General features: G+C 46.9%; 7 protein-coding genes across 9 annotated transcripts in view; 4 read left to right on the forward strand and 3 right to left on the reverse strand.

The window, feature by feature from the left end:
- Window positions 1-11,042, reverse strand: part of LOC119453153 (VPS35 endosomal protein-sorting factor-like) — a 30,734-nt gene extending 19,692 nt beyond the window's left edge. The window contains exons 1-8 of the mRNA XM_037715162.2: window positions 10,791-11,042; window positions 7,317-7,413; window positions 6,220-6,342; window positions 4,165-4,327; window positions 3,400-3,473; window positions 2,988-3,116; window positions 1,505-1,589; window positions 955-1,032 (exon numbers count right to left, since the gene is read on the reverse strand). Of these exons, the coding sequence (XP_037571090.1) occupies window positions 955-1,032; window positions 1,505-1,589; window positions 2,988-3,116; window positions 3,400-3,473; window positions 4,165-4,327; window positions 6,220-6,342; window positions 7,317-7,413; window positions 10,791-10,804 (763 nt within the window). The 5' untranslated portion in view covers window positions 10,805-11,042. The remainder of the gene's footprint in view (window positions 1-954; window positions 1,033-1,504; window positions 1,590-2,987; window positions 3,117-3,399; window positions 3,474-4,164; window positions 4,328-6,219; window positions 6,343-7,316; window positions 7,414-10,790) is intronic.
- The window catches only part of LOC119453152 (uncharacterized), an 86,099-nt gene that overhangs the window by 56,518 nt on the left and 4,162 nt on the right, over window positions 1-25,419 (forward strand). The window lies entirely within an intron of this gene.
- On the forward strand, window positions 11,231-13,423 carry LOC119453157 (mediator of RNA polymerase II transcription subunit 9). The gene is made up of 2 exons (XM_037715165.2): window positions 11,231-11,362; window positions 13,186-13,423. The coding sequence occupies exons 1-2, from the start codon at window positions 11,301-11,303 to the stop codon at window positions 13,421-13,423; spliced, it is 300 nt and encodes a 99-aa protein (XP_037571093.1). The 5' UTR covers window positions 11,231-11,300.
- Window positions 13,293-25,419, forward strand: part of LOC119453156 (uncharacterized) — a 53,375-nt gene continuing 41,248 nt past the window's right edge. Inside the window, exon 1 of the mRNA XM_037715164.2 lies at window positions 13,293-15,189. Within this exon, the coding sequence (XP_037571092.1) occupies window positions 13,432-15,147 (1,716 nt within the window). The 5' untranslated portion in view covers window positions 13,293-13,431 and the 3' untranslated portion in view covers window positions 15,148-15,189. The remainder of the gene's footprint in view (window positions 15,190-25,419) is intronic.
- The window catches only part of LOC119453160 (NAD-dependent protein deacetylase sirtuin-7-like), a 60,843-nt gene continuing 50,860 nt past the window's right edge, over window positions 15,437-25,419 (reverse strand). Inside the window, 1 exon segment of the mRNA XM_037715168.2 lies at window positions 15,437-16,858. The gene's annotated coding sequence lies outside the window, so the exon portion shown is untranslated.
- Window positions 17,432-24,178, reverse strand: LOC119454022 (NAD-dependent protein deacetylase sirtuin-7). Its single transcript, XM_049667603.1, has 6 exons — window positions 23,986-24,178; window positions 23,756-23,893; window positions 21,690-21,868; window positions 20,791-21,199; window positions 19,852-20,039; window positions 17,432-18,761 (listed from the first exon to the last, which is right to left on the reverse strand). Exons 1-6 carry the CDS (start codon window positions 24,079-24,081, stop codon window positions 18,578-18,580), a joined length of 1,194 nt encoding a protein of 397 aa, XP_049523560.1. The 5' UTR covers window positions 24,082-24,178; the 3' UTR covers window positions 17,432-18,577.
- LOC119453163 (lysophosphatidylserine lipase ABHD12) overlaps window positions 25,100-25,419 on the forward strand; it is a 61,182-nt gene continuing 60,862 nt past the window's right edge. Inside the window, exon 1 of one of the 2 annotated variants that reach the window (XM_049667604.1) lies at window positions 25,100-25,254. The gene's annotated coding sequence lies outside the window, so the exon portion shown is untranslated. The remainder of the gene's footprint in view (window positions 25,255-25,419) is intronic. The other variant, XM_049667605.1, reaches the window with a different exon arrangement.

A 25,419-nucleotide genomic window follows, 5' to 3' on the forward strand; every position in this document is an offset into this window, starting at 1 on the left:
CTGCAAAATTACGTTGGCACTAAGCTCCTGTGCACATATGCTTGTGCCACATAGAAAGTATATAAAACCTGTTCCACCCTGAGAGTCTCATGCTGTTTGTAACTTTGAATCAGCCAATGGCCGCACCAGCATGTCACATCAGAAACGAAAGATAAGATGTACAGGAAAAGGAGAAAGCTACACAAGTGGCCTAGCATAGCACTGTGCAGTACTAATAATATGGGCTGGTTAGTAAACCTCCGGTTTGTCTTCATCCCTTTACTGGCGACAGCTGTCATGTCGGAACCTTTCTGAATAATTGTAACTTTTTTGATGACCCAAATGAATGTTACCACGACAGCAGGGTTTCCACCGCTGCCCCATGGCGGGCAGGGGTGAAAATTCTGCTCACCACTCCGGTTTACCACCCCGGTTTACCACCCACCGCTTCGGTTGACTGGTCTAAATTCCTGATTCTTCTTATTTTCGCAATCCTCGGGTGTTCCTTCATCACTTGGAGAAATATATATATATATATATATATATATTTGTTTTGTTTTTTTTTAAGTGACGCAGAAGTTGAGAAAATCACATTTTTTCTGGTGCGCTGTCAACAAAAGACAGGTAGCAAATTGAGCGTCGGGTGGTGCCATCGCACCGCGGAGCACGCAATTTTCCATTGACGCTGTGCCGCCATTTTGGAACCATCGTAAAGAGGAGAGACCTGACCTTGAAATATCCATAGCACCATATTTCACGATGCAGAAGTAAAGCAAAAGAAGAATGGTCATATTGGAAAAAAAAAAAACAGAGAGAGAGAGGCTTCGCTACACGTATGGCACAGTGGTTTTGATAATGTGAGCATTTACAAGTCAGCCTAGGTATCTGTACTAACATTACACTGCCAGCTCACTTGGTTTTCCTCAATTGAGTTTTTATACTCCTCTTCAAGAGCCACATCTGAGTGCAACTAACCAGGCAGTGGGACGGGCGCCTTGCTTCCAGGCTTGAGGTACTCAGCCTTGGAGTGGATCCGCTGGTACACCAACTGGCCTGCACATGAGGTATCAGCCCAAAGACAACATTTTTCATATCTTTCAATGTGCTTTTGCTCCAAGAGAAAACAGCACTGCCTGGTGAGAGTGCAGTGCACACTTGTCAAAAGAACAAGAACATTGTGCTGCAATTTCAACCCTTGTCTGAACTCCCTGACCACTGTACATTTGTTGCAAAGTAAAGTTCGTCAAGTGTGCAGATAAGCTTCCACTGATTCAACATCAGTTAATTCTATACCTGCATGCAGATTCAGCAGTGTTTGAAAGTCTGAAAAGGAGCCCACACGTGCTAAGCTCACCCCTCGATTTGAGCGCCAAGGAATTTAGACCAAGCACGTGTCATCAAGGTTGCACTAACAGAAGTCAAATGTACCATCATGCACCTGAAAATCTCAACTCGATGGCCTCAAATAATCAGGTGCGCACAGAATAGCAACCACTCATCATGGTGTTTCACCACCAGGGCTCACCAAAGTTGTCCAGGATGTCGGTGATCAAGACAAACTTGCTCGGGTAGAACTGCACCACCGACGTGTCCACCAGAAGTTTTGAGCACTGCATCAGTATGCACACGGGTCGCCATATCACAGTTTGCTTTTGAGAGCACAGTGGGTGTACATCATCGCCCACACGCGTTATAACGCACAATACAAAATACACGATGTGAAAATAGCATCTTGCACCAGCTCCCTGCTCCGTATCCCAGAACGAGTAACTATGCAAAAACCTCAACTTCAATATTTTCATGCTTTTGTGCTAAAAGCCCTCCTAACAATGTGATGGTTCGATGCCTAGGAGCTGCAAGAGACATGGCCTCATGTTCACAAACCTTCTCTCACATGGGTATCTTCTGCAAGCTGGCCATTGCAGTGGTGAACATTGTCTGCTTCCCCCCCCCCCCTTTTTTTTTTCTGTAAATAAAGCTATTCCCATTCCTATCAAAGTTGTAGGCATGCAATCGTTGGCCAATCAGGACACACTTTAATGCGTGAAAAGTCTTGTATGAAAAGTTTCCGACTTTTGAAGTGTTAAACTTTAAACGTGCTTAAGTGCAAACAACTTCCAGGTAAAAGGTCAACTACCCTTATGCATAGGTGCATCATGGTAACTGATACAACAGACGCAAAGAAATACTTTTGCCAGTAATGCTTGTCATGTCTCCTAAGAGGAGATGCACCTCAGAGATCGATTTTCGCTAATGATTAAGCAAATTGGGTGCAATTTATGCAAAATATAGGATTTATTCTCCCATTTTCAATGAGTAACTAAAAAGTTACTCAATATTTTATCTGCTTATTTTTCTGTACTTCTAGGAAGTCGGAAAAGTAGGGTCTCTTGTCTTGAGCTTCAGTAGGTTTGAGCTTCCCACCAGGCCTCGGAAAGTGTTAAATAACCTACACTGCTCCTTATAAACAAATAATTGCAAGAAAGCTCTAAAATTACTTTTGTTCACGTTTATTATATAAAAACAATTTTCAATTTGGACTGTAGTTATCAAGAACTACTGTGACTATTTCTACGATTAACATGACCAAAATTTCTGCAAATTACAATAAAACCTAGATATATTTCCATTCTACACATCCTTGTGTGTATGCACACAAAATTTGGCAGAGGTGGAGTCACATTATGCACAATAATTTTTGTGCACAAATTGAAAATATAGCATAAGAGCGAAAAAAGAGAGAGAAAAAAAAAAGAGAGAAAAACGAATTTGAAAGTTTCTAAACATGCTTATAACTTATTGCGGATGATCACTTTACATGAAAATTGGGCAGAATGCAAACTATAGTCTTTCCAGGAAAAGTGTAAAACTTCAAGATTCTCCTGCTGCATAGGTGGCGCAGCAGAAGTGGTGATGTGGCCGCAGTGACACGGCAGTTGTGGTAGTGGTGAATCGCCGTACATCAAAGTACAAATCATCAGTACACCACTGCACGGACAGGCAGGTACCTGAATGGCTATCTTCAGTGCGCGCACACGCTGGTCCTGGTCCCACGCTTGGCGTAGGGCCTGATGCAGCTCCTCGATGCGTGTGGTGTACTCCTGTTGTGACAGGTTCAACATCTCCCGCACCGAACCCTGCACCAAGCAAGGGGGCGGAGGACTCTCAGGGCAAAACACCGCTTTGGCGCTTCTGCGCATTTAATTGCATCTTCGATGGCTCACTACAAGACCTAGAATCATCAAAAAAACAAACAAAGATACAGATCACAGAGAACATTCGCAGCTTTGTCTATTCTTTTCCTTCCGCAAAAAAGAGAAATTGCGTCTGGACTGCATGACACACTTTGAGGTCAAAGACTCGACTTGGAGCGGACATCGAGATGTGGACGTTCACACATTTACAAGACGAGAGACTCACCTCTTCGAAGTCATCCAACTGCTCGAGCCGGTTCTTGACCTTGTCCGTGACGGAACTCTGCGTCTTCACCACCACTGCACAGACAACATCGGGCATAGAGCACATGGCTCAGAGAGAGAGAGTGACCGGGGAAAGAGAATAGGTGTATCAAAAATTTGAGAAAAGGAAAGAAGGAACGGAGACTGTCTTCGTGTGACTTTCACACATAGTCTATCAAAGTGTCACACCGTCACACACAATGATATACAACATAACACGGTACACAGTGTCGCACAGTCACAGTCCATTGTAAAATCCGTTCTCTTTTAGTGTGCACTCACACCGGCAATTGACAGAAGTCGTGTGACCGGCCATAAGTGGCAACCAAGAAGCAACTTGCAGCGACTGATCTTCGCACCGACAAACGCAACCTACCTGTTGCCCTACCGAAATGTCTTGCAACTGGTGCCATGCCCAAACTGCCATGCCTACAGCATTATTGTTTTTCCACGGTATTCCAGCATCCTACTCCTGTGGCGCTGATTGGCTCAGAAGTTTTGAGAGACCAGTCGCAGAGCAGAAAAATCAGGCAGTGAGCGACTGACCCGAAATGGTGACTGTAAGACCAATGCGACCATTTGTGACCAACTTGGTTGAGTGATCACTGCGACTTGCCAGTGTGAGTGCGCCCTTACGTGATGCAGAGCAACACACACACACACATACACATAGACATACACATTCACGCATCTCACAGATCACAGTATTCGCTAGACTGCGCATTACCTTTCTCACCACCCGAGAGGAAGCTTGTAGCGATGGAAAGCTTCTCGGCAGTTGAGTACTTGGCCAGTATGGCGGCCTTCTTGTTCTCCCAGGGCTCGAAACGTGGCGAGACCACCTGCCTACGGCCCTCCTCGGTGGCAGAGGAACTCGGCACGTCCAGATCCTGCATGCAGCCATGAAAACAGCATTTGCCTAAGAAAATTGTACAATTGGACGGACAAGTCGATCTCATCCCCAGATTGGTCGACAACCGTATAAGAGCGAGATTCTCCATTCTCTCTCATAAAGAGAATCCTTGGTAAGGCAGATTTTCCTTGTCGAAGGTAGGTACTGGTGGCATTCTCGCCTATCGTGCTAAGGTCGACGAAGTCCACATAAGTAACTTCCAGGGTCATTAAAGGGAAAAATTATTTGAGCCGTATTAGTAATTTACCCTTACACAGTACCAAAAAGTCACTCTTACTGTGAGAACAGGTTTGGCAAGGCTGAAGAGAGACAAAACAAAAGATGGTTGTGCCCACACCCCTTTGAAAGTTTCCGCACCAGCTTTCTGCGACGTCAAGAACAACAACTGTGTCTGCTTGTACCTAGTTATTTTTTATCAGTAAACATGGACGACTTTTTATTTTGAAGAAGCCAAAGACTGAATTTGGTAAGTTTTTGGAACTCTTACTGGGCGAAAAAGGCCAAGAACAAGAAAAGTTAATTTAAATTTGTGGCGTCACACTGACGTACCAGCACTGTGGTTTTTGGCGCGAAATGAGAAAAGGCAGAACCTTGGCCTACATTTTCACTACTGATAATCGATCTCTACCGTGAAATTATTGAAAAAAGAATTTAGGAGGAATGCTTTATCAGTCTAAACAGAGTAAAAGCTTCTTATTTTTAGTGTCCCTTCAAGAAGTTTTTAAATTGTTTCAACGAACAGCAAAGAAATTTTGTATGCCTTGCCACTTAATAGCACGCAGGAGACCACAACCAGGAGCAGTGCTTTAATGCTGACCCCTAATGATAAGCAACTCTTCAAAAACACAAACTGAGGCTCTTTTTTGTATGCACTAGTATCCTTCACTTCTCTTGGCACCAGCACGAACAAAGTGCAAGCTCACCTGCACTCATAACTTGTAGGACTTTGAACTTCAGTGGTCTCTGGTTCAGTATAGTGAGCAAATCGTGACAGCAAAAGGACATCACGTAAGCGTGTGCAGATTCAAGATGCGGAGAGCCCAAGAATGCAACCCAGGTACCCACGTGACCCTGTATCACACTGTCTCCAGGATTGGCCCAGTTTACTAATGCACTGTTTCAAGGATCAGCCTAATTTACATGGCAGGAAACTGACTGAGCAGACAGGCCGAACCTCGGGGAAGGAAGTATAGACACATTCGCTTTAATAAAAGAATGATGTGCTTAAAGGCATATATTAGTTGCATTGAGGATATCCAGGTACCTTTGTCATGGCATGGCACTCCAGCTTGTCATGCCACCCCGAGGCGGCAACAGTAGACTACGCTACGCAGCGCGCCGCTGCTATCTCGGAGGCCGTGCACAGCAGACTATCTACGCGCAACTGATGCGTCTCGACCGACAGTGCAACGATCCAATTATTTTTCTCTCTTTCTGAGATTGCAGACATATAAATTTTTCAGTTATTTCACTCAAAACTAGCAATAATAGTGTTATTGAGAATATTCTCACGATCACGAAATCAGCCAAAAGCTGTTGGTGGGCATCACTGCTTTGCAATGATGCTGCATGATGACATTGCGGAGGCGAGAGCAAGCTACTCTCCCACTGTTTCTGAAACGAGATTGCAAATTCCCTGCTGCACAAGGCGTAATATTATTTGGCTCATATGTTCGCAGGTGCCTCTTCTAAAGATCAGGAATGTTTGCTTACTATGTTCAAAAAGTGTTTTAGGGCCCCTTTGAAATAGGTTGGTGATGATTATGCCACACCTTCCAATCAATAAGAGGACTGCATTATGCAACAAACCACAGCCACAAACTCCAGCTATTACAAACTGCCTGAAGAAAGGCAGCTCTACCTACGTACCGGCTGTTCGCTGGCCATGGCCGACAAGGGGTCGACACCATCACTGATGGACAGTGGGTCGGGACCGCCCCATGACGTGGTGGACGGACGCAACCGTTCCGCCGGAGTCGGCCGCCGCTGCTCCTGTTAATGCAGCACAACATATGCTTCACTGGACTGGAAACAGTTGTACTAATGAAGACTGGTAAAACTGTGTAAGTTAGCGCAGTTTTATAAGTGACAACAGTGCAATTAACAAAGACAGAGGAATGTGCACCTTGTTGCTGTCGACCTAACAGCGCTGCTGTTAATTATAATCATTAATTTATCTTTCCTTCAAATTCAAGACAGTGATGGTAGAGAGAGAGACAGCTCAGAGTGGCTTGACTAACTCTCCTCTGCATAGGAAAGCAAAACTTTTTTTTTTTTTTTTTTTTTCCGTTGCCTGACATACAGCACTTATATAGTACACTTCATGTTGGATATTGAAAATAGAACTATAAGAGTGGATAATGTTTGGATAATGTTCAATATGGCTGCCAGAATAATACAAAATGCAAAATTTGCTTTGTTGAAAACGAGTTGTAAATGCTGTGTCATGTATATTTGCTACTTACACCCGTTTAATGATTTCTTTCTTTTTCGTTAATTGATTCTTGGTTGATAACCTCAACTTGTACATTTTTGTCAGCTGTCCCCTTCACTTTAATGTCATCATTTGGTGCTGTGGGTATGTGATAAAATAATAAATAAATAAATGTATTAATAAAACACTAGAGCCGTTACAAAAGTAAGTACAAAGCAGCTTGCAGTAAACATAGCTGTCGGTGCAATCAACACAAGGATCTCCTATAATATTAGCCAAATATGTAAGGGTAAATAACTAATATATTAGAACGTATCGAAATAATAGTCTAGAACACCGTGTAGTCCTATAGAATATTTCAGTGCAAATGAGCTGATAATTTATCTGGAAGTGTAACTTCCTGCAACGACACCTGCAACTCCTATTCATACAAGACTCGGTACAAGCAGCAGTTGAACTGTATACACTTGCTATTATGAGTGCTGCAGAGTCATCGTGGATTCAAGTTCACTGAGAGAAGGTGCGTTCTTACCGTGATGACATTGGACCTCAGTGGGTGGTCCGAAACTTCCTCGAGAATACCTCGGCGTTCCCTGCGCTCTGCCTCATAGTTGATCACTCTGCTCTCCCTAAGGAAGAAGTGCATTTAATGTTACAGATTTTGTACCAACACCTTCCAATTATTATTATTAGGGGTATGTGAATATTCGAAACTTTCTAATAACAAATCAAATAGTGTCTAATTCGATTTCAGAATTGAAGTCATTGTTTGCACATACAGTACAAATATATTTTTAATATCTTTGTAACATGTAATAATGTAAACTGTGTGCAATAAAACATAAAACTGGAGCAAGAACACGACAAAATTTAGCCCTGCAGGCATAAAACTTCATAACTTTTGCAGTGGAGTGGGCTACGTCGCTCGGGGTGCTAAACTTAGCCGGCTACACAGCGATCGTTAGCACTTTCCGAAAAGTCCTGTGCATGCAAACAAACTACCTATTCATTCCCTGATTGCTCCATTTGCGCTTTTAATAAAAAACGCTTCATAACGTGCAGTGCAATGACAGGACCTTGCTAATGCCACGAATACTAAGACGTGAACATTGTTTTAAATTCACTGTGAAAACAGCTGTTCATCATTTGAAAGCTATTCGAAAAGCATTCAATATTCGATTTGATTCTGACACTATTCGATTCGGTTTCAAAAACTGCTATTCGCACACCCCTATCTAATATTATTAGATACGATAACAGGTACACAATAGACAGATAGGAAAAAAATGGGAGAGCAGGCTGGCAACTGCCACCGAAAGGGGCACACCGCTTGCCTACCCTTCAGAAAGAAGGGGATAGAAACAGGAGTTTCAGATAGGAAGAAGGGAAGTAAAGAGTAAAAAAAGAAACAAGATGAGAAGCAACGACAAGGAGGAACAGTGTGTGGCAGTAGGAACAGATAAGAAAAACACGCAGGTTACACTAATTACAAAAGAATAAACAAACAAAAATTAACAAAACATTAAGACACTCACAAAAAAAAAAAAGACATTCAAACATCCAGTACGAATGGGAAGCCAAGTCAGTATCCTGTAGGAAAGTAAGCAGAGGAGCCTGGCCGCGTCGAGAAGCACAACCACTTGGATACAGCCTCCAGAGGTGACAGTGCCCTAACACACAGTCTTGATGCAAGTGGCCCGAGGCAGCGTGTTTTTTTGGCCGCAGCACCCGTGGCTTTGAAATGCCACCTGCCACCACTTTTTTTCGAACGACAGGACTAATTTCTGAGCCTGAGCTCGTTCGTACAGGTTTCCCATTAACCAAAGGCGTAAAAGATTAGGATAAGGACAGGACAAAGTGCTGCCTTCTACCTTTCGGATAAAGACAAGACACTGCTGCGACTAAGTATCAAAGTCCCACTTCACTTTACACTATTTGTTAACATGAGCCACTGTTTTGGTTCTGGCAAAAGTGCCACTAACCATAACCTACACAGTTGGTATGTGCGCAGAGAGGTAAATGATAGCGTAAACACAAGCAATTCAGAATGCCGACTTAATTTTTCAGTTGATGCTTTTAGCGCAGTTGGCATTGGGTGCTCTCAGTAAAGCACTGGCAAAAAAAATCGCATTGCCATCTGGCTAAAACTGGTTCGCGAACCAGCTGATCGACAAATTTCGACTGTTCTAAATGTAGCTCCCTTTACTGAGCTAGCACAATTCGGCAGCATCCCTATATTAGATGTCACGTGGTGATGATCACTACATACCGCCGCATTTTGATGGAGTCGAAATGCAAAAACGCCCGTGTACTTGCGTTGCAGTGCACGTTAAAGAACCCCAGGTGGTCAAAATTAATCCGGAGCCCTCCACTACGGCGTGCCTCATAATCAGAACTGGTTTTGGCATGTAAAATCCCAGAAAGAAGAAGAAGATCACTACATACAGGACACACTCAGTAAGTGCCTCCCATGCACTCACCTAGCATATGAGAATGGCCTAGTGAACAATGAAGACAACAAGTGCAGTTCAAAAGCCATGCACCTTGATCGCTGATCAAACTTCTAGTACTGTTCCATCAGCTATTTTATACAATAGCATCTTTTGAGCGAAGCAGACTTCAAGTGCGTAGAAAAATGTTCCATATACAGCGCACTTTTCCACACGCAGGTGTGTTTTTTTGTTTTTCTGCGATCGGGTTCTCATATCTCCCGTATGTTCCCAATTGCCCACAACAATTATGAGCTTGTCGTTACATGCACTATCGTGTTCCTAAACTAGGTAACTAACGCCACTTTGGTTTGGAGCTGTCCATGAGAGGCCCCGACATTTTTGGTTCGAAGCTGCTTGCTGCGTCGCCAATCAAACGTTATTAAAATTATACACAGTACTAATTCCTTACCATATGTATCAGTGACATCAGCTAGCTTCGCATGGAGGAATTCATGCAAACACTTAAACCCAACATAAGTGCTGGGTATGGTGAGCAGAGTGTAGTGTGGTGAAAAAATATAGTTTCCCCATAAGGGTGAAGCAATGAATGCGATAGCAAAACGTTGGTATATTACACGAAGTGTAGGGCTCAAAGCTATAGACGCAGTATGAACTGAAGTAAACGTACGCTAAGTTTTCACTTAGCTCGTTTTTACGAGCTGCTGTGCTATAGGTGTCCTCTGTTTGAATCCTGCTATTGGTCAATTTCATTTATGTTTATTAATTAGAGCCAGCAACTTTCTTAGCGACTTTACCACCACTTTTCCGTATCGGGTATGTTTCAAACCTCTTTCCTGGGCCGATCCCGAAGGTAGTGCACAGTCGCGCCAATAAAATTGAAACATTTTCAGGTTTGAGCTCTGTTATTGCTTTGCACTTTTAATATTTAAGTCTGGGAAGATTCAAGATAAACGGCATGCGTTGTCGGTGTTTTGTTTCATGACATTTGTTTGTGGGCTGCCATTCTAAAAATTCTGAGGAATAATTTTGTCACTAATGTAATACCTGGTATGAGCAACTGTAGTGATAGAATGATGTGGCAATATAACCTGCATATACCGCACTGACATATAGCATACATGCACCTCAATATACACGGAACCTCACGGCAACGCCGACGGCAAAAATTCGCTTGGAGTGCCTCTATAATTGCTATCACAATAAAACTAAATTTCGTCTCGACGTATCTCTGTCACATTACAGGAGGTGCCGGCAAAGCATTACGGTCCGACACCGCTTTGAAAGCACCAGTGCGTGGCTGTCAGAAACAGGTGGTTGTTTTCAAAAAGTGATGCATGATACGGAACCGTTTTTTCAGGATAGTAACCCAATGGTTGACAAACACGTCTTGAAGTTACCGCCAGTTCTACATACGCCGCTGTTCATCGATAGACATCGCCGGTAGATAGACTGCACCCAGTCGATCGAATGAAACTTCGGCTGCTGCATAAGCATGCGTTGGAGATGCCTAGAAATCAGAGCCACTTTACTGAAGAAGACGAGAAAGGACTTACCAAGTTATTGTCATAGCCGTGCGAAAAACCGATGAAACGCTGAGCACATCGACACTTCACCAGGGCAGCGCCGGACGACTGCTCGGAGGGATCGTCTTCGTCTAAAAATTACGCTCTCTCGTTTAAAAACTGCGCGCCACTGTATAGTTTAATCAAAGTTAAATTGCTTGAGCAAGCGCCCACCATATAATTCGGATCTCGGAAATTAATTACCCGCTTCAAACGTAGCACGGAAACAGAAACCACTTAGCACAGAATGCGCACCTCCCCTCCTAGACGCGCGTAAAGCGAAGGTAGCGCCACCTAGAGCTTAGCATGAGTCTTGAAATGAACAATAAATACAATAATAATAAACGTAAAAATAAAATATACAGCTTGCGCAATGTATTGTTTTCACGTTACGTCGTCTAGATTTTTTTGCGGTCACTTTTTACACTCGCAAGCACTCGCAAGGCACTCTCCTGTTCACGATCGACTAACCATCATCGACATCGTGCAAAAGTGTGCAAAATGGCAACGATTGAAGAAGTGAGCAGCGAGATCTTGCATCTTATTTACGACGTTATCAGAAGGTATGATTTCGGTGCTTCCTTTTTTTTTTTTACAGCGAAGCTGTTATGATGAGTTCCGCAACGGTTTTCGTGCAGCGGTGAAGGCGAGCGTGATACGTCGTGGTCGATATCGAATGTTAATACAACGCAACGTGTGTCGGAGCTCCGAATTTCCTTTTGAAGCGTCACAAGTTGGCGGCTCCGCGAGCCAGTGCTTCACTGCCTGGCCAGTTTTTTTTTTTTTTTTTTCTTTTTACACGTTGTAGCAACGTCTTATTATTAAGTGTACAGTGCTCAGCGATTGAAACGCGATACTCGGAGTCTTTATTATGAAGTGTACAGTGCTCAGCGATTGAAACGCGATACTCGGAGCGCGTGGCTGCCGGCGATTTTTGCGCCGTGGTAGGCCCTAGGGACACCAAAGCTGATGCATTTTTGTATTACACGAAAGCGAGAGCCTATGCCCTGTATTGTGACCGCATTCGGCCCGTCAGCAATCAGCTAGGGCTCACCGGTGGCGCAAAAAAAGTGCCGGCCGCCATGCGGTCTGTGTATCGCGTTTCGGTCGCCGAGCACTGTACTTTGGCAGCGCCTCCAGGACATCGAAGGTCAACGGGAATAGCAAAGTTGGAGCCCGGACTGGTCCGCGGGTTGCTGGCTTGCCGAGATCGGCTGTCCGCTGTTGCGAACAGCCGCTCTTGTATGCGAAGAAAAAAAAAAAAAAGAACGCTCGATTTATCGGGCAATATTCTGAATGGTGCTGCAGATCACTACTGGTTGTAACAACGCGTCATTATTTCGTGTTATTGACGGCGCCTCCAGGACATCAAAACTGGAGCCAGGATCGTCCTGGTTCCAGCTTTGATCCCCCACGCTGCCCCCTGGGCCGCTTGCTTTATTATAATCTTAGGTGCATTCCTGAGGCCTCCGTTTGCCGGTTACATGTGCCCTTCAGGAGCAGTAGTTTTAAAAAATGCAATCTATCGTAGCGATGAAAAAAAAAGCTCCCCACGACTTCTGCAGCGCAAGTCAGAACATTGTCGAATATCATTCAATGTCGAAATTATTGCGTGGCGTGAAAAACCAAGTTGCACACTTTGTGTGTGGAAGGGCATTTTTCTGTATTTTACACATCGCAGCCCTTCCCGGCGTTCCAATTGCTTCAGGTCGACGAAAAACCAAACTGCTGTCCATTTCTGCAAGTGCACAGAGGCTGTGTTGGGCAAGTTGGTACATGGCTAACTATGACGAAGAACTGCCCCGAAGTATTTGTTCTGAGCCGCCATATTGTGGCGATGCCTTTGTTTTGACCACTCACCAGTGCGAGTAGGGTCGAAAGGCATTAGCATCGGGAAAAGGCATCGCTACAAAATCGTGGTGAAGAAGTCATCCTAGCTTTGTACTACTCGTTTCTTCTGTGTGCATTTCTCGTCGTAATTGACGTGCATAGAGACATCGCTAAGGTTTGCTGCACCCAGTGGAGGTACTCTGTGTCCACCTAGTGGACATGTCCATTTTGTCTGCTGCTGAAGTGTTGACTAGCTGGGGGCGCCTGTCTTCTTGTCAAGTGTACCCCAGCCCAGCCAATCGGAACTTCAGCAACATACCAAATGGACATCTCCACTAGGTAGACACTTACAGAACCCCCCCACTGGTTTGTGGTCTCCCATACACTACATGCTTTACTTAATTTCTTAAATATTTTTTAAGAAACCACTAGGAATGTTACTCCTTCAGATCAGCACGTTAAAAGACCAATGCCCCGCTAGTGACATCTCTGAAAGTGCGGTCCGCGTATTACATGTCTGAAAGCATTGTTTTTTTTGTGTCTTTTGCCTCCACAGTATAGAAAAAGACTCGCACGACCCGACGCAGAAGCGGGACAGCTACGACAGTGCTGCCAAGATCCAGGAGCTGCGCGGCAAGCTGCAGCTGTGCCGCGACCTGATCAACAAGCTGCCGGGCATCGAGCTCACGCGCGAGGAGCAGCTGCGTCGGGTAGATGCACTGCGGCGCCAGCTGGTGCGAAAGCGTGAGCTGCTGGTCAAGTACAAAAGTATGTGCCACTTCGACATGAAGTAGCATTTACCATGACGAGGCTGTTCCTGCGCCAGTTGCTACAACTGCGCCCAGTGGTGTTGGGCATTACAGTCACCGGCCACCGCTACTGCCACAGATACATCAGAGACCACTACTTCGGCTTCTTTCGGGAAAGTGGCGTCTATCACCGAACTGTAGCGACTACCAATGCTCAGCTGGGGCCTGCAGCACTGGAGATGTCTGCTCTCCCAGCCCTTGGTGACGACCATTTAGTTGGTGCTGTGCTGTCCTGTTGTGCCTCTTCAGCAAAAGGAGTGCAGGCGCATGCCTTGGAAAGGGAGTGCTGTCGTAGAGTAGGTCACCTCGCACCTGAACTCGCGATTCGTGTTATGGACGCCTGGGCGACTGGTTCACCTTATTGCGGAGGCACCTATGTACGGCAGCTGTTGCGCACTGTCGACTTAAGGCAACTGCCCCGGCCGCATCTGGTTCATTTTCTTTACCTTTTGGCGCTCAAGAAGTGCAGTGTTCCACCAGACTTTGTGAGTGCTGTTGAACATCGACTGCCAGAGTTTAAGCTGGAAGGAGATTTCAGAGAACTGGCTGTGCTGTGTAGTAGTCTGTTCAAGTTAAAGATCAGGGTCTCCAACGATGCCTTTCTCCACGTCGTGTCTCAGCATACAGCCCGCGCATTGGCATTGCGCGAGGACAGGTTCGACATTCTAGCCACGTTGAAGTTCTTGCGACTTTGCGAGCATTACAGTGCCGATGTTCTCAAGAACCTGGCAAGTTACGTTGCTGATCACAGCCAGGAACTGGTGGTCACGGAATGTGCTCACATGTTGGCTGCCTTCTCCAGCGTCGCTGTGTATGACAGAGGCACCTTTGAACGTCTCGAGGACAGTGTGGTTTCCTTACTTCGCGCACGTTCGTCAAGCAAACGCGACTCGTCTAGGCTGCACCCTTCCTTACGTCCAAGAGTGAAAGATGTGGCTAAGGTGCTGTGGGCATTTGCGGCTGTAAACCACAGCGCCAAGAGCGAGAGTTTGCAAGTGGCAGTCCAGTTTCTTGAGCAGAACTTTACATCGAACAGAGATTTATACCACTTGCTCGACGCCCTGCAGTCGCTTATTTGTCTCGACTGCTACCCGTGGAGCCTCATCGACAGAGCAACTTCGCCCAGTGCAGAGCGCGCGGTCTCTTTCGATGGCAAGAAGAAAACCACTCTGCGGCTGGCGTTCGTCGCAGCATCCGCACAGTTGATGAGGGGCACTCCACTAACTGCAATGTTGCCTAGTAGCAGAGAGCAACCCCCGAGGCGTGATGGCTTTGGAGACCTAGTGGCTGTGTTTGGGGAACGTCGGCTGCGTGCCAGCTGCCTCTTGCCACACATCCGCATCGCCGGCGTGGCTTTTGCCGTGTGTCCACAGTCGCTGCGCGTCAGCCCGGTGCTGGACGTGGCAGACGTAAGGCGTCGGAAGACACCAGCCGGCAACTACGAGTCTCGCATCGTCAGCGTAGAGCTACTGGACGACAGTGTGTTGGTGCGAAACAGTGGGGGTCGTCTTCGTGGTGTCATGGCAGTCAAGGTGCGCCAGCTTCGCGCATTAGGTGTGCTTGTGATTGCGGTGTCACCAGAGGAGATCATGCGTCTCGCTGCACTCCCAGACAGACGGCAGTGGTGGGACACCTTTGTGCGTGCATGTGCTCTAGATGAACCTCCCCCTGCAGGATTTAAAACCATGCTAGCGAGTGAGCCTGTTTGACGCAGTCATTGTTGTCTGGCGGTCTTTCAAATATTCCTCCACCTCAGGTTAGCTATGCATAGACAGAACTACAGTCAAACCTTGTAACGAGCACGGATATGCGAGATCAGAGACATCCATCAGGTGGAGGAACATTAACAAATACAGGAGCATGTCTAAGGGACCGCACTTCAACACACACACCTCTGTTCTTTTCATGCAACTGTTGTGCACCTCCTGTGCAGCCTACCTGTGTCACACCAGCACTTTTGTTCCAAGGTCCGCAAAATTGGTGCACGTCACCAAGGAATAAAGCTTGTACCAGTGTCTTCAGACCTTTACTGATGTACAACATCCTTCACGCCACGATACAGAGAATTCTGGACAGAGCACCATGGGAAAGGGAATTGCATTAACACACTGCATCGTAATTGCAAGAGATGCCACTTGAAGTCCTTTTGCCAAGAGGCTTCAGTTAACAAGACAGTCTTCCAAGCTCGACATTTACGAGCCAAAGCAGCAGACATGGCTAGTTTTTGGCAAAATACCACTCTTCAGTAAAAACTGCATGGGCAATCAAAAGCAAAAGAAATGCATGACTCATCAGTACCAGCAATCAAGTTTCCCAATTGCCTCAGTCCACAAAATGTCGACATAGCTACAGTAAAAGAAATTCCATAGCAATGACAAAGACACAGCGCTTGTTACGGCAAGAAAAAAACACATTTTCTCAAAAAGCTTCACCGGCGATCAAAAGCTAGGTCACTTAACACAGCACTTCGCACATGGTCCAGCATGCTCACCTTACTAAATCATTGCATATTCCAAATTTGGTCAGAAACACCATCGGAAGACGGAAAAGTTTGCTGGTCACACAGGTTACCCCATGCGGTTGCAGCACAAAACAGTGCTTGGCAGTCTGGTACCGCACACAAGCAGTTTGCTGTCCTTGGCAACCTGCACAGTTGTGTAGACCGCACCACAGCATACCGTCACCATGCAACAGCTTGAGTGGCGCCACCTGCCATAAGCACTGTGAAGTTGCAGAGGAACCTCAGGATGCTGCTACATGTAATGGAATCTTGCACAATCTTAAATTGTCTCCTAAGCAATTATGTCGATTGAATCGGATTGAATCGAGAAATCGATCCAATTCCCAACCGCAGAGCCTGGTCTAGCCTACTCCATGGCCGTAGTGTCTCAACACTTCGCCAAAGCTTCTCGTGCTTTTCTATTGGTGCCACCCCATACAATCACAGTGTCTTGGTCCTTAGTCTGTTGGCAAGGTATATTTCGATGATTTGAATTCAAGAAAACCTAAGTGAACGGACCCTTTGTCCATTGAAATACAGGCCTTTTTCCAAGTCTGATAAGGAAAGGATTCCTTCCTTATTCCATCACATAGCCAACAAGTTCAAAAGAACAATATGAATGCCGCCTGTAAACAAGCTACGGCACTTCATGTCTGCAATTATTATAACTCACAATTTGTATTAATTTAGAGTGGGATGTAAAATAAACAACTCTACCGTAAAATTTCAAGCAAGCGCCCCCACCCATGCTCTATTTAGACAGTTTGAATTCCAGAAAACCTAAGTGAACAGACCCTTTGTCTACTGAAATACAGGTCCTTTTCGGAGTGTTGATAAGGAAAGGAATCCTTCCTTATACCCTCACATATCCAGCAAGTTCAAAAGAACAATGAATGCCGCCTCTAAAACATGCTATGGCACTTCATGTCTGCAATTATTATAATTCAAAATTTGTATTAATTTAGAGTGGGATGTAAAATAAACAACTCTACCATAAAATTCCGAGCAAGCATCCCCACCCGTCCAAGAGCCACCCCTAAGTGAACTAATTTCAAATTTCTGCGCCGTTCCGGGAAAGCGCCCCCCTCTCCGCGCCCAGGCAACACTGGCCTGCCACATCCAGTCCACGAAAATAATGGCAAATTTGGCAAATTGCACCCGTGTGCACCGTAAAGCCCCTCTCTTTAGTGCACCGGGGTGCCCTGATGCACCGTTTCATACAATCATGATCGCACTTGTATCGCAACTCTCCTTGGTGCTAAACGTTTGACTGTGGACAGGGTTTTAATAGAATAGAAACTGCATAGCCAATGTGTGTGTCGCCGGTTGCGGTGACGCGCCGGTGGAGCATTGATGCGCTATTTCTGCAGTTCTTTCGATGGTTTTCAGAGTGATAAAAAGCAGTAACAAATATTTGGCTTAATAAAGTTCATGTTAAATAACAGTTTAATTCTATTCCCACTGCGCTTTTTTTTTTCTGGCGGAAAAATTTTGTCGTCATCTTAAATTTTAATGCCGTTCCAGGATAGCGCCCCCCACCCAACTTTTGCAGAATTTTGACTTGCTTGAGGGGGGGGGCACTTGCTTGGAATTTTACGGTAGTTTAATTTTGAAAGGCAGGCTTTAGAAGCAACATGAGTTGCACTCTGCCCAACCGTTACAAATTAAAGGCTGTAAACACCATCTTCCCAAGTCAATGATGGCTCACACTTATCAAGGTAAATTGTACACATGTAGCTAATGAGATGCCTCACCTAATGACCAAATTCTCCACGAGCTTAGCTCATTTCAGATACATCTCACAGAGTCAATCTGCAAGACCTCTTGCAGAAATCGTCTGCAAAACGTCTCGCGAAGTTGGTCTGCGAGACAAGTTACTCAGTGTTGTGAATTATGTTGTGCCTGTCTTCTGCTAAATTTTGATGGCCATCAAATTGCCACTCTCGGCGGGAAAACTGAAAAATGCGCACTGGCTTTAAAAAATTTACACTTGTTTTTCTACATTTTCATGCAAAAAGCTGCCCGCACAAGTTTTACTCTCGCTGGTCACAAATGCACGCCTATCTTCAGCTTCGATATAAAAACGAGCCCTGGTATCAAGGATGATGAAAACACATGCTTCCATACTGGCCTCGTTAACGGGAAGAGCACTGTAGTTATCAACACACAATAGGTAGACGGTGCCTTGCACTAAACAGACTCTTGGGAACAAAATGTCTTGCACGCTCTACCCACTTCGACTTGCACCTCGACGTAGCAAACTCACTGTTCACCTGTTCACAGGACAATTGCACAAACACATCATGGGGCAACACGCTAACGCACAGCAAGCAGCAACCTTTCACGAAGCCACCCTCATCCGATGCCGTGCCTCGCCGAAATGCGTCCCTTTCGTTTCACGGGTGTCGGGGGCGCCCCAGTCCTTGTGTCCTCGAGCCAGCATCTACCACAATCGCTCTTTGCAATCAGCGGCAGACGACGCGACTATCCTCTTCATACCAGTGCAACGGAGCTCGTCTGCTAGCGTTTTCGGCGCCACTTGGCGCACCCTTTTCCGTACCAGCCAATGAGCCTCGGTTGTTTCTTTGGGTTATCGGCCTCTTCCTCCTCCTCTCTCTCTTGCACAGTGTCCTCCTCTTCTATTTCCTGCTTGACAATCCCCTGCTTGTCGTCGTCGCCGTCTTCGCCTTCCTTTTGATTGTCATTGCGTAACAGTGGTCCTCGTGCGGGGGCTCCTCGGCCACCACCAAGGGCAACCTGGTGAACGTCCGCAGCTCCTTGGGCCGCACGGGCGTGTGCAGCTTCCACAGTGGGTCATTGTGCCTGCACAGAAGCATTGCGTAAATACAACCGAACCCAGGTACGACGAATGGGCACTCGAACCAGTTTGATACGAGAGGTAATTTCGACGCACCGAAACTTGCCTACGAGGAGTCGAGTCCGACACAAAGATAGCTTTGTTATATCCGACATTCGTTATAAGCATATATTTGTTGGCCACTGGTGTCAGTCAGACATATCTCGATTTACTTCGTTATATGCGATAATTCGTTATGTCCATGTTCGTTATACACTCGAACCTCGATATAACGAATTATCGGATATAACAAAGTAAATGAGAAAATCGCCTCACTGTGCTACTGCAGTGTAACAAATGTGTTTATAACGATTATCGGATATAACAAAGCTATTTTTGTGTCAGGTGCGACTTTTCTTTATAATGAGGTTCGAATGTAATGAATTTGAACAAACTTTCATGACGGATTCATTATATGTGGCTTTATCATACGACAGCAGACTTGACACATACTCACTCCGCCCTCAATTCACTGGCTAGAGACAGAGTGTTAGTGAGTGTCGGAAGAGTGCAAGGAGACATGACTACGGGAACGCGAGTGCCTGCAAACTTGAGTGAATGTGAGTATGAAGAGCAGAGAGTGCCTGTTGACATGAGTATGAAAGTTAGTCACTGTCTGTGAGTATCAGTGGAAATATGCATGTGAGTGGGTGCATGAGTGTGAGTAGATGCGAGTGAATACCAAGAAGTATGGGCGAGTACTTAGCCTGCAAAAATATTGGTGAATGAGTATAAGGGAGCGCCCACTTATTCTGCCGACCCATGGGATCTCTAGTGAAGAACTGAAGCAAGCAAGGAATCCATTATACTTTTAAAAAAAATTGAAACATATTATGAGTAGTAATATTGGTTGGCTGTGCTTTAGAACTGTTTCTCAGGGTGACTAAGGATGGCATTTTCGATGCACGAGATTGTGCAGATCTTCTCCAGCCCATTTCGCTTAATGTTGGCACAGTACCAGTGCACCGCATCCACCACAGAAGGTGCGTCCTTATGTGTCAGGCAAAGCCCCAAGTGGACGCTTGTGTGCCACGTTTAGTGGCACGTAAGCCTCACCGCTCGTATTCGGGGACACAGATCTTCAGATGCTCCATGACGGCTCGCATGACCTCGTCGCAGCGGCCGTTGATCTTGAGTGCAGCCGAGTCGTCCTTGGGCGTCCACTGCAGGTTCACGATGTACAGCTTGGGCCTCTCACGCACGGGCCGGTCGAGCCCCCATAGGCACCGGTATCTCCGAAGCACCTGTACAGAACGGAGAGTAACTCACCGAGCAGTAGCTGCACTCCCTGGATGCACATTTGTGCTTTCCATTCTTTATTGGTGGAGCCAATATAGGTGACATCCATGCAGCAATGTATTTAGGGGCACGGGAAGCCCAGGTGCTACAGTCGCCGCCTTTGCAAAGAAGTAAATAGCACCGAAAGAAGCAGGGGGTTGGGGGGGAGGCATGACAAGGGCACACGAAAGAAGCAGAGAAAGGTAAAGAAAGCTTCGCTTTAAAAAAAAAAGCAAAAGAATGGATGGGTCAGTCCAGCAACTTTGGATAACAAAGGTGAAAGTTTAAAGATTTAGGAATGAGTTCAGCTGTGCACCAGGTGCAAAAGCGATGCTGCTTATAATGCGCCAATTTAGGCAGAATTAGAAAACCGGCAAATGGCAGGCCACTGTGAGGTCAAGCCAGCAGCCAGCATGCGACACCAAAAATGGCTGCGCCAACGATAAACCAGCCGGGTGGTGAGGCCTTACCAATTCAGAGCAAGACTTTCTTTTCTACTGGTCATTTCAGACCACTTTGCTCTGGTGGCCACTAGTGCAAGCTACCCCGAATTTTTTGGTCGCATTTGCTACCCCTGGCTGCGGCATCGACAGATCCGGAAATAAACTAGTCGCTTGGCCATGCTAACCCTGCCTTTGGCTGATAAAATGTGCGCGAGAAATGAATGCACAAACACTGTTCATGCACTGTCCATAAAGTGCCAAGGAAAACTGGCACCTTGAGGCTGCTGCCTAGGCAGAGGATGGCATCACACCGGTCGGCCGCTCGCCCCGCACCCTGCCAGTTAAGCGGCCAGCGCAACCGGCCCTTCTCGCCAAAGTGCACGATGGTATCAACCAGGTCGGCGGAGCAGACGTGGCACTGGCGGCCCGTGCGGTGCCGCCGCAAGGCCGTCCGCTCAGTGACGTCGAAGAGGCGGAAGTACTGCCGCAGCGGCTTGCAGCGCGGGCACACCTCGAGGAACATGTTGCCGTGCACCTCGGAGAGGCACTTCCGGGACAGGCCACTGCGAACGTGGAGGCCGTCGCAGTTCTGCGACACGACGTGCTTGACGTGCCCCATGCGCTGCAGCTGCGCCAGCGCCATGTGAGTGAAGGTCGGGCAAGCCTGGCTCAGGTCCTGAACCCTGCAATGGAAAAGCAGTTTTTTGGAGGGAAAGGAACACTGGCGCCACCTGTCCCAGAAGAGAGCGAATTCCATATTGTGGAGGAGACAACTAAATGTGAAGTGATTCTACTTTCCAGTCAGAAGGCAGTGCCACCGTTCCCCGTACTGAGAAAATGAATTTTTTTTTTCCGGCACCACGGCAGATGACATGTAGGGTACTTCTGGTTCACCCTGTGAGAAGCAGGCATGTACTGTAGCTAAGCATGGCGTTAAACAAAATTCACTACAGAGAGTCACTTGCTTTCCTGTCGTGAATTTCACACAGAGAAAGCCACTTTATTTCTCCGAGTGAAATTTGGGCACAAACAAGCCACGAGTTGAGCTGTTTATACGGGGCTGCCTTATCAATGCAAAATCCCGTCGTTTCGATTGTGGCAGCGGCATGCCATGGTCATAATCCGGTGCCACAAGCTGATCATACCATGACAAGTGAGCAAGGTGGCACCTACTCGGGAAGCCGCTGGCCTTTGTGCAGCAAAGTCCAGACACCTGCTGGGCCCCTGTAGTCTGGGATGCGCGCCGCTGTGCTGATGCCAGCACCCGTGTACACTATAAGGTGGCGTGCTTCGGTAATGGCCGTCGCCAGTACCTCGCACTTTTCGGCCAGCACTGCTGGTGGATCTTGCACCTGCATGGTTCAAGGGATCACATTCACATACAGTTGCCTGTCAACATCTGTCGGGGCTCCCAATTGATGGCAACAAACATTAAACATGTCTTGTCAACAGGATCAACAAAAGACATTTTGTACACAAGAATGGCCCATAAAACCAGTTTATAATACCGGGGCCTCTAATGCGTGACGATTCTTTTCAGTTTCCATTATTTTCAGAGCGCAGCTCTTAGGCGCCCATTCCTGCGGCGGCGTAAACGAACGAACGAGCACAGCGAAAGATGAAAGCGAATGCGGATCGCAGCAGGGGATGAAAAACGCAAGAAGGAAAGCGGAGAGGAGGGTGAAGTGGAACTATGAGATGAAAAGCAGAAGAGGGTATGGCGAAAGCGTGAGAAGAAAAGCGTAGTGCGGTGACAATGGGTACGAGATGGCGCCAGAGTAGCGTGCGTCGTCTGGTAGGTCTGTCGGCGGCCGCTGCTGTAAATCGTGGCCACACGTCACCCACATGCTGGCTCTCGCGATCTCCAGATTAGCGAGGCAGTCTCGCCACACTTCGCTCCATCTGCAACGTGCCGCACGAGGTGGATTGTCCGTGCCAGCCAATATATCGCGAAATGAAAACACCATATAGAGCTGCGCTCAAATTTCGCATTAAGGAGTATCGTAATTGTCGGTGAATTTTTCTACTTGCTAGCATAACATCTTGCTTTCTCATCACTGGTATTGGCCACTTGCTGTGATGAGTGTTAAGAAATTAAGAGAATAGGCCATGGCTGCTACGAAAAAGAATCCTTACATAATATGGCCACAGGTGCCAATAATGTTTTACCACAAATAATGCAACAACAGAGGTGTTGGTCAGTGTTCAACAGCTATAGTGAAAAAAAGAAAAGTTTGTGTATCTTCCCTCTATGGCCAGAATAAAGTGAATGCGTCAACACATCCGATAACATGAGATCAACTCAATATGCATTATATATGCATTTCATGGTCCATATTGTTACATGTAGCAGATGCCCAAGGCTATTTACAATTTATGTACAGGGAAGCTAACGGAGGTCAAAATGGCGATGCTATATCAAGCGGGAACACGTCTTCCTTCTCCTCAGTGCAGCCAAACTGTGGCGGCTGTTCCGTATCAATATATATACAACACATATAAACTTGCAGAGAAGAGACTGCCTTGAAAACCCCATCCACAAAACTGCGCATAATGCAGTGGCCCCATCGTCAAACAATGTACTGAAAAACAATTCACTTAAAACAACACTGAGCTACATAAATGCAAGTTCATTCATCGATTAGCAGCTATAATTCTGGATTGAAGCGAAGAGAGTTGTGACGCTCGGCGTATGCGCGTATCACGCCCATTGGTAGGGCCAACTCGGGCTGGCTCGCAGCAGCTGGCACTTCATCCACATCGACATACTCGCGCCGGCAAAACAGCTGCCCAGCGAGAACAGCTAAGCGAAAGCTGCCATTTTCCTTCGAAATTTACGCTCCAACGCGCTACGGAAGGTTCTGCCCTGTCGCCAGAGAAACACTACACGAAGTCCACTTAGTTTCGACGTCATAACTGCCGCAGCAAGAGCCACCAGCAAATCTTGGGCTGGCTGCAAATATTTGCCACACGAGTGACCACAGGTAGCGACGCGAACGCGCAGCGTTGGCCAGCGACCATTGCACGGCGCTCCTGCTAGGCGCAGCTCATAAGCGTTCACTGTAGCACGTTTGTTGTTGTCGCACAGGTACGGAAACACCGAGAAGCGTAGGCTGCGTACCTTAATTGCTAGTACCAGATGTTCTCTGCTAGTACTAGCTACTACGCTGCGTAACCCAGTGCAAATACCGCAGATGTTCAGTTCGACTTGACGCCCCAAGCCAGCGTCACATACGCACCTCTTGAAGACGCTGCTCGTTGCATTGGCGCTTCCGCGACCTCTCCTGCAGAATTTGGACCAGGTCACGCGAGTTCTCCAGAATGCACTCTTCGTCGGCACTGCGCTCCCAGGCTGGCTTGTTCATCAGCTTCCGAATCTGCGAACGCAAAAGCAATGCATATGCGTGGCCCTTCGCCTCCAAAGCTTCTCTCCAGGCATTAGTAGCGCCAAAGCAATAAAGCAACCTACGTGTCTCGTTTTAGCCTGCTCCTCTTCTTTGAACAGTATCCTTCTCAGGTCCGCCGACTTGCGCAGCTCGCGGCGAGAATTTTCCAGGTCCGCCATACTATTCGGCCGGCGAGGAAAACTCGACCGGAGAATGTTTTCTTAACCGATCTCCCCCTCACGACCGACAAGTCAACAACCAGACCTGCCTGGCAGACGCCATTGCCGGACGGGTTTTGTTTAGATACATACCGCGTCACACTGGCCGCTTGTTGTGAAATGGCACTCAGCGCCACAGCGGGCTCTTCACTCTCATGGAGACATGCTCGTAAAGTATATGCTGGCTCTATGCATCAGCTGACACCAGCTGCGAAAATATTGCGCAGCTGTTCGAGATGATAAAAGCTCTCCTTGAAACGCCATCCCGACGACGTTATTCGTGTTGCATTTAACTCTCATTTAAGCCTCAGTTCGATGCTTCGGGCAACCTTCCCAACCTGGCGCTGCGTATTCGCAACGACCCGACCACGCTCTTAACCTTTCTCTCTGCCACTTATAATTACTCTTCTTCAATGAGGCGCGAATTCCTCCCACGGCGTGCCTAATGCGGATATCACACGGCACATTTTCGATCGCGATTGAATTTCTCGGTCGCGATTGCCTGATTGGTCCCTTGCGCGAGCTGCGGGAGGGAGCCAATGGGGGTCGTGAATTCCGATTTGGATCAGGCTCGATCGCGATCGAAAGTGGGCGCGTGTGATACCGCAGAAATACGTACTCGCGCGAATCACTTTGAAGGGGATGCATGTGGAGTTCAGATTGCAGATGTGGATAGATCATTGGTTGTTCCACGAAAACTTGCTCGGAAGTTCTTTTGCTTCCTCGTTTTTGTGCATTGCGAGCCGCAAGGTCTGGGCGTAAAGCCATACCATACCATACCAACCAAAGCTTATTCAGAGAGCAGTCTCCACGTGGACACGAAGATAGAACAGTGCAAATAAGTATCGCAAATAATAACTATCTCATTGTTCTTTTTTCTTCTTCAGCGCAGCGCTACTTTTGCATTTGCATGCGTGAATACCAGTAGCACAGTGAAGAGCGTTGATCACCCCCATGGAGTTATCACCTCATCTGTGGTACAGATTGACTACCATTATCATCATCACCGCCAGAGCTGCCGACGAGAGAGTTGTCTGCTGGCGGAGGCGTTGCCAGTAGGTAGTGCCGTACGCGCTTTCCTCGATTCCGGACCGTGCCCGACTGGCCTGACCTCAGCGCGACGAAGTCTGCAAGGTGAGTTCAAAAGGTCGGGAGCGCGAACTCCTAATTCACCATTACGTCACCGCGAACGCGGTAGTCGAGCATCGCTAACCACTAGTTGCCCCTCGCGCGCGGTGTGGCTTTCGAATGGTCATCCACATTTTGCGCCCCCTCCGGCCGTCAGCTGCTGCTTGCCGC

Source organism: Dermacentor silvarum, chromosome 5, assembly GCF_013339745.2.
Source record: "Dermacentor silvarum isolate Dsil-2018 chromosome 5, BIME_Dsil_1.4, whole genome shotgun sequence".
In the NCBI taxonomy this organism is placed as follows: Eukaryota; Metazoa; Arthropoda; class Arachnida; order Ixodida; family Ixodidae; genus Dermacentor; species Dermacentor silvarum.

What these genes read in the sequence shown, in the direction of transcription:
- LOC119453157 (XM_037715165.2), top strand. Translation starts at nt 11,301, where the DNA reads ATGGCAACGATTGAAGAAGTGAGCAGCGAGATCTTGCATCTTATTTAC. An exon ending in ATTTACGACGTTATCAGAAG is followed by an intron (nt 11,363 to 13,185) that starts GTATGATTTCGG and finishes TTGCCTCCACAG; the next exon opens with TATAGAAAAAGACTCGCACG.
- LOC119454022 (XM_049667603.1), bottom strand. Translation starts at nt 24,081, where the DNA reads ATGGCGGACCTGGAAAATTCTCGCCGCGAGCTGCGCAAGTCGGCGGAC. An exon ending in AGCAGGCTAAAACGAGACAC is followed by an intron (nt 23,894 to 23,985) that starts GTAGGTTGCTTT and finishes TTGCGTTCGCAG; the next exon opens with ATTCGGAAGCTGATGAACAA. An exon ending in TGTGTCCCCGAATACGAGCG is followed by an intron (nt 18,762 to 19,851) that starts GTGAGGCTTACG and finishes GCTTCTGTGCAG; the next exon opens with GCACAATGACCCACTGTGGA.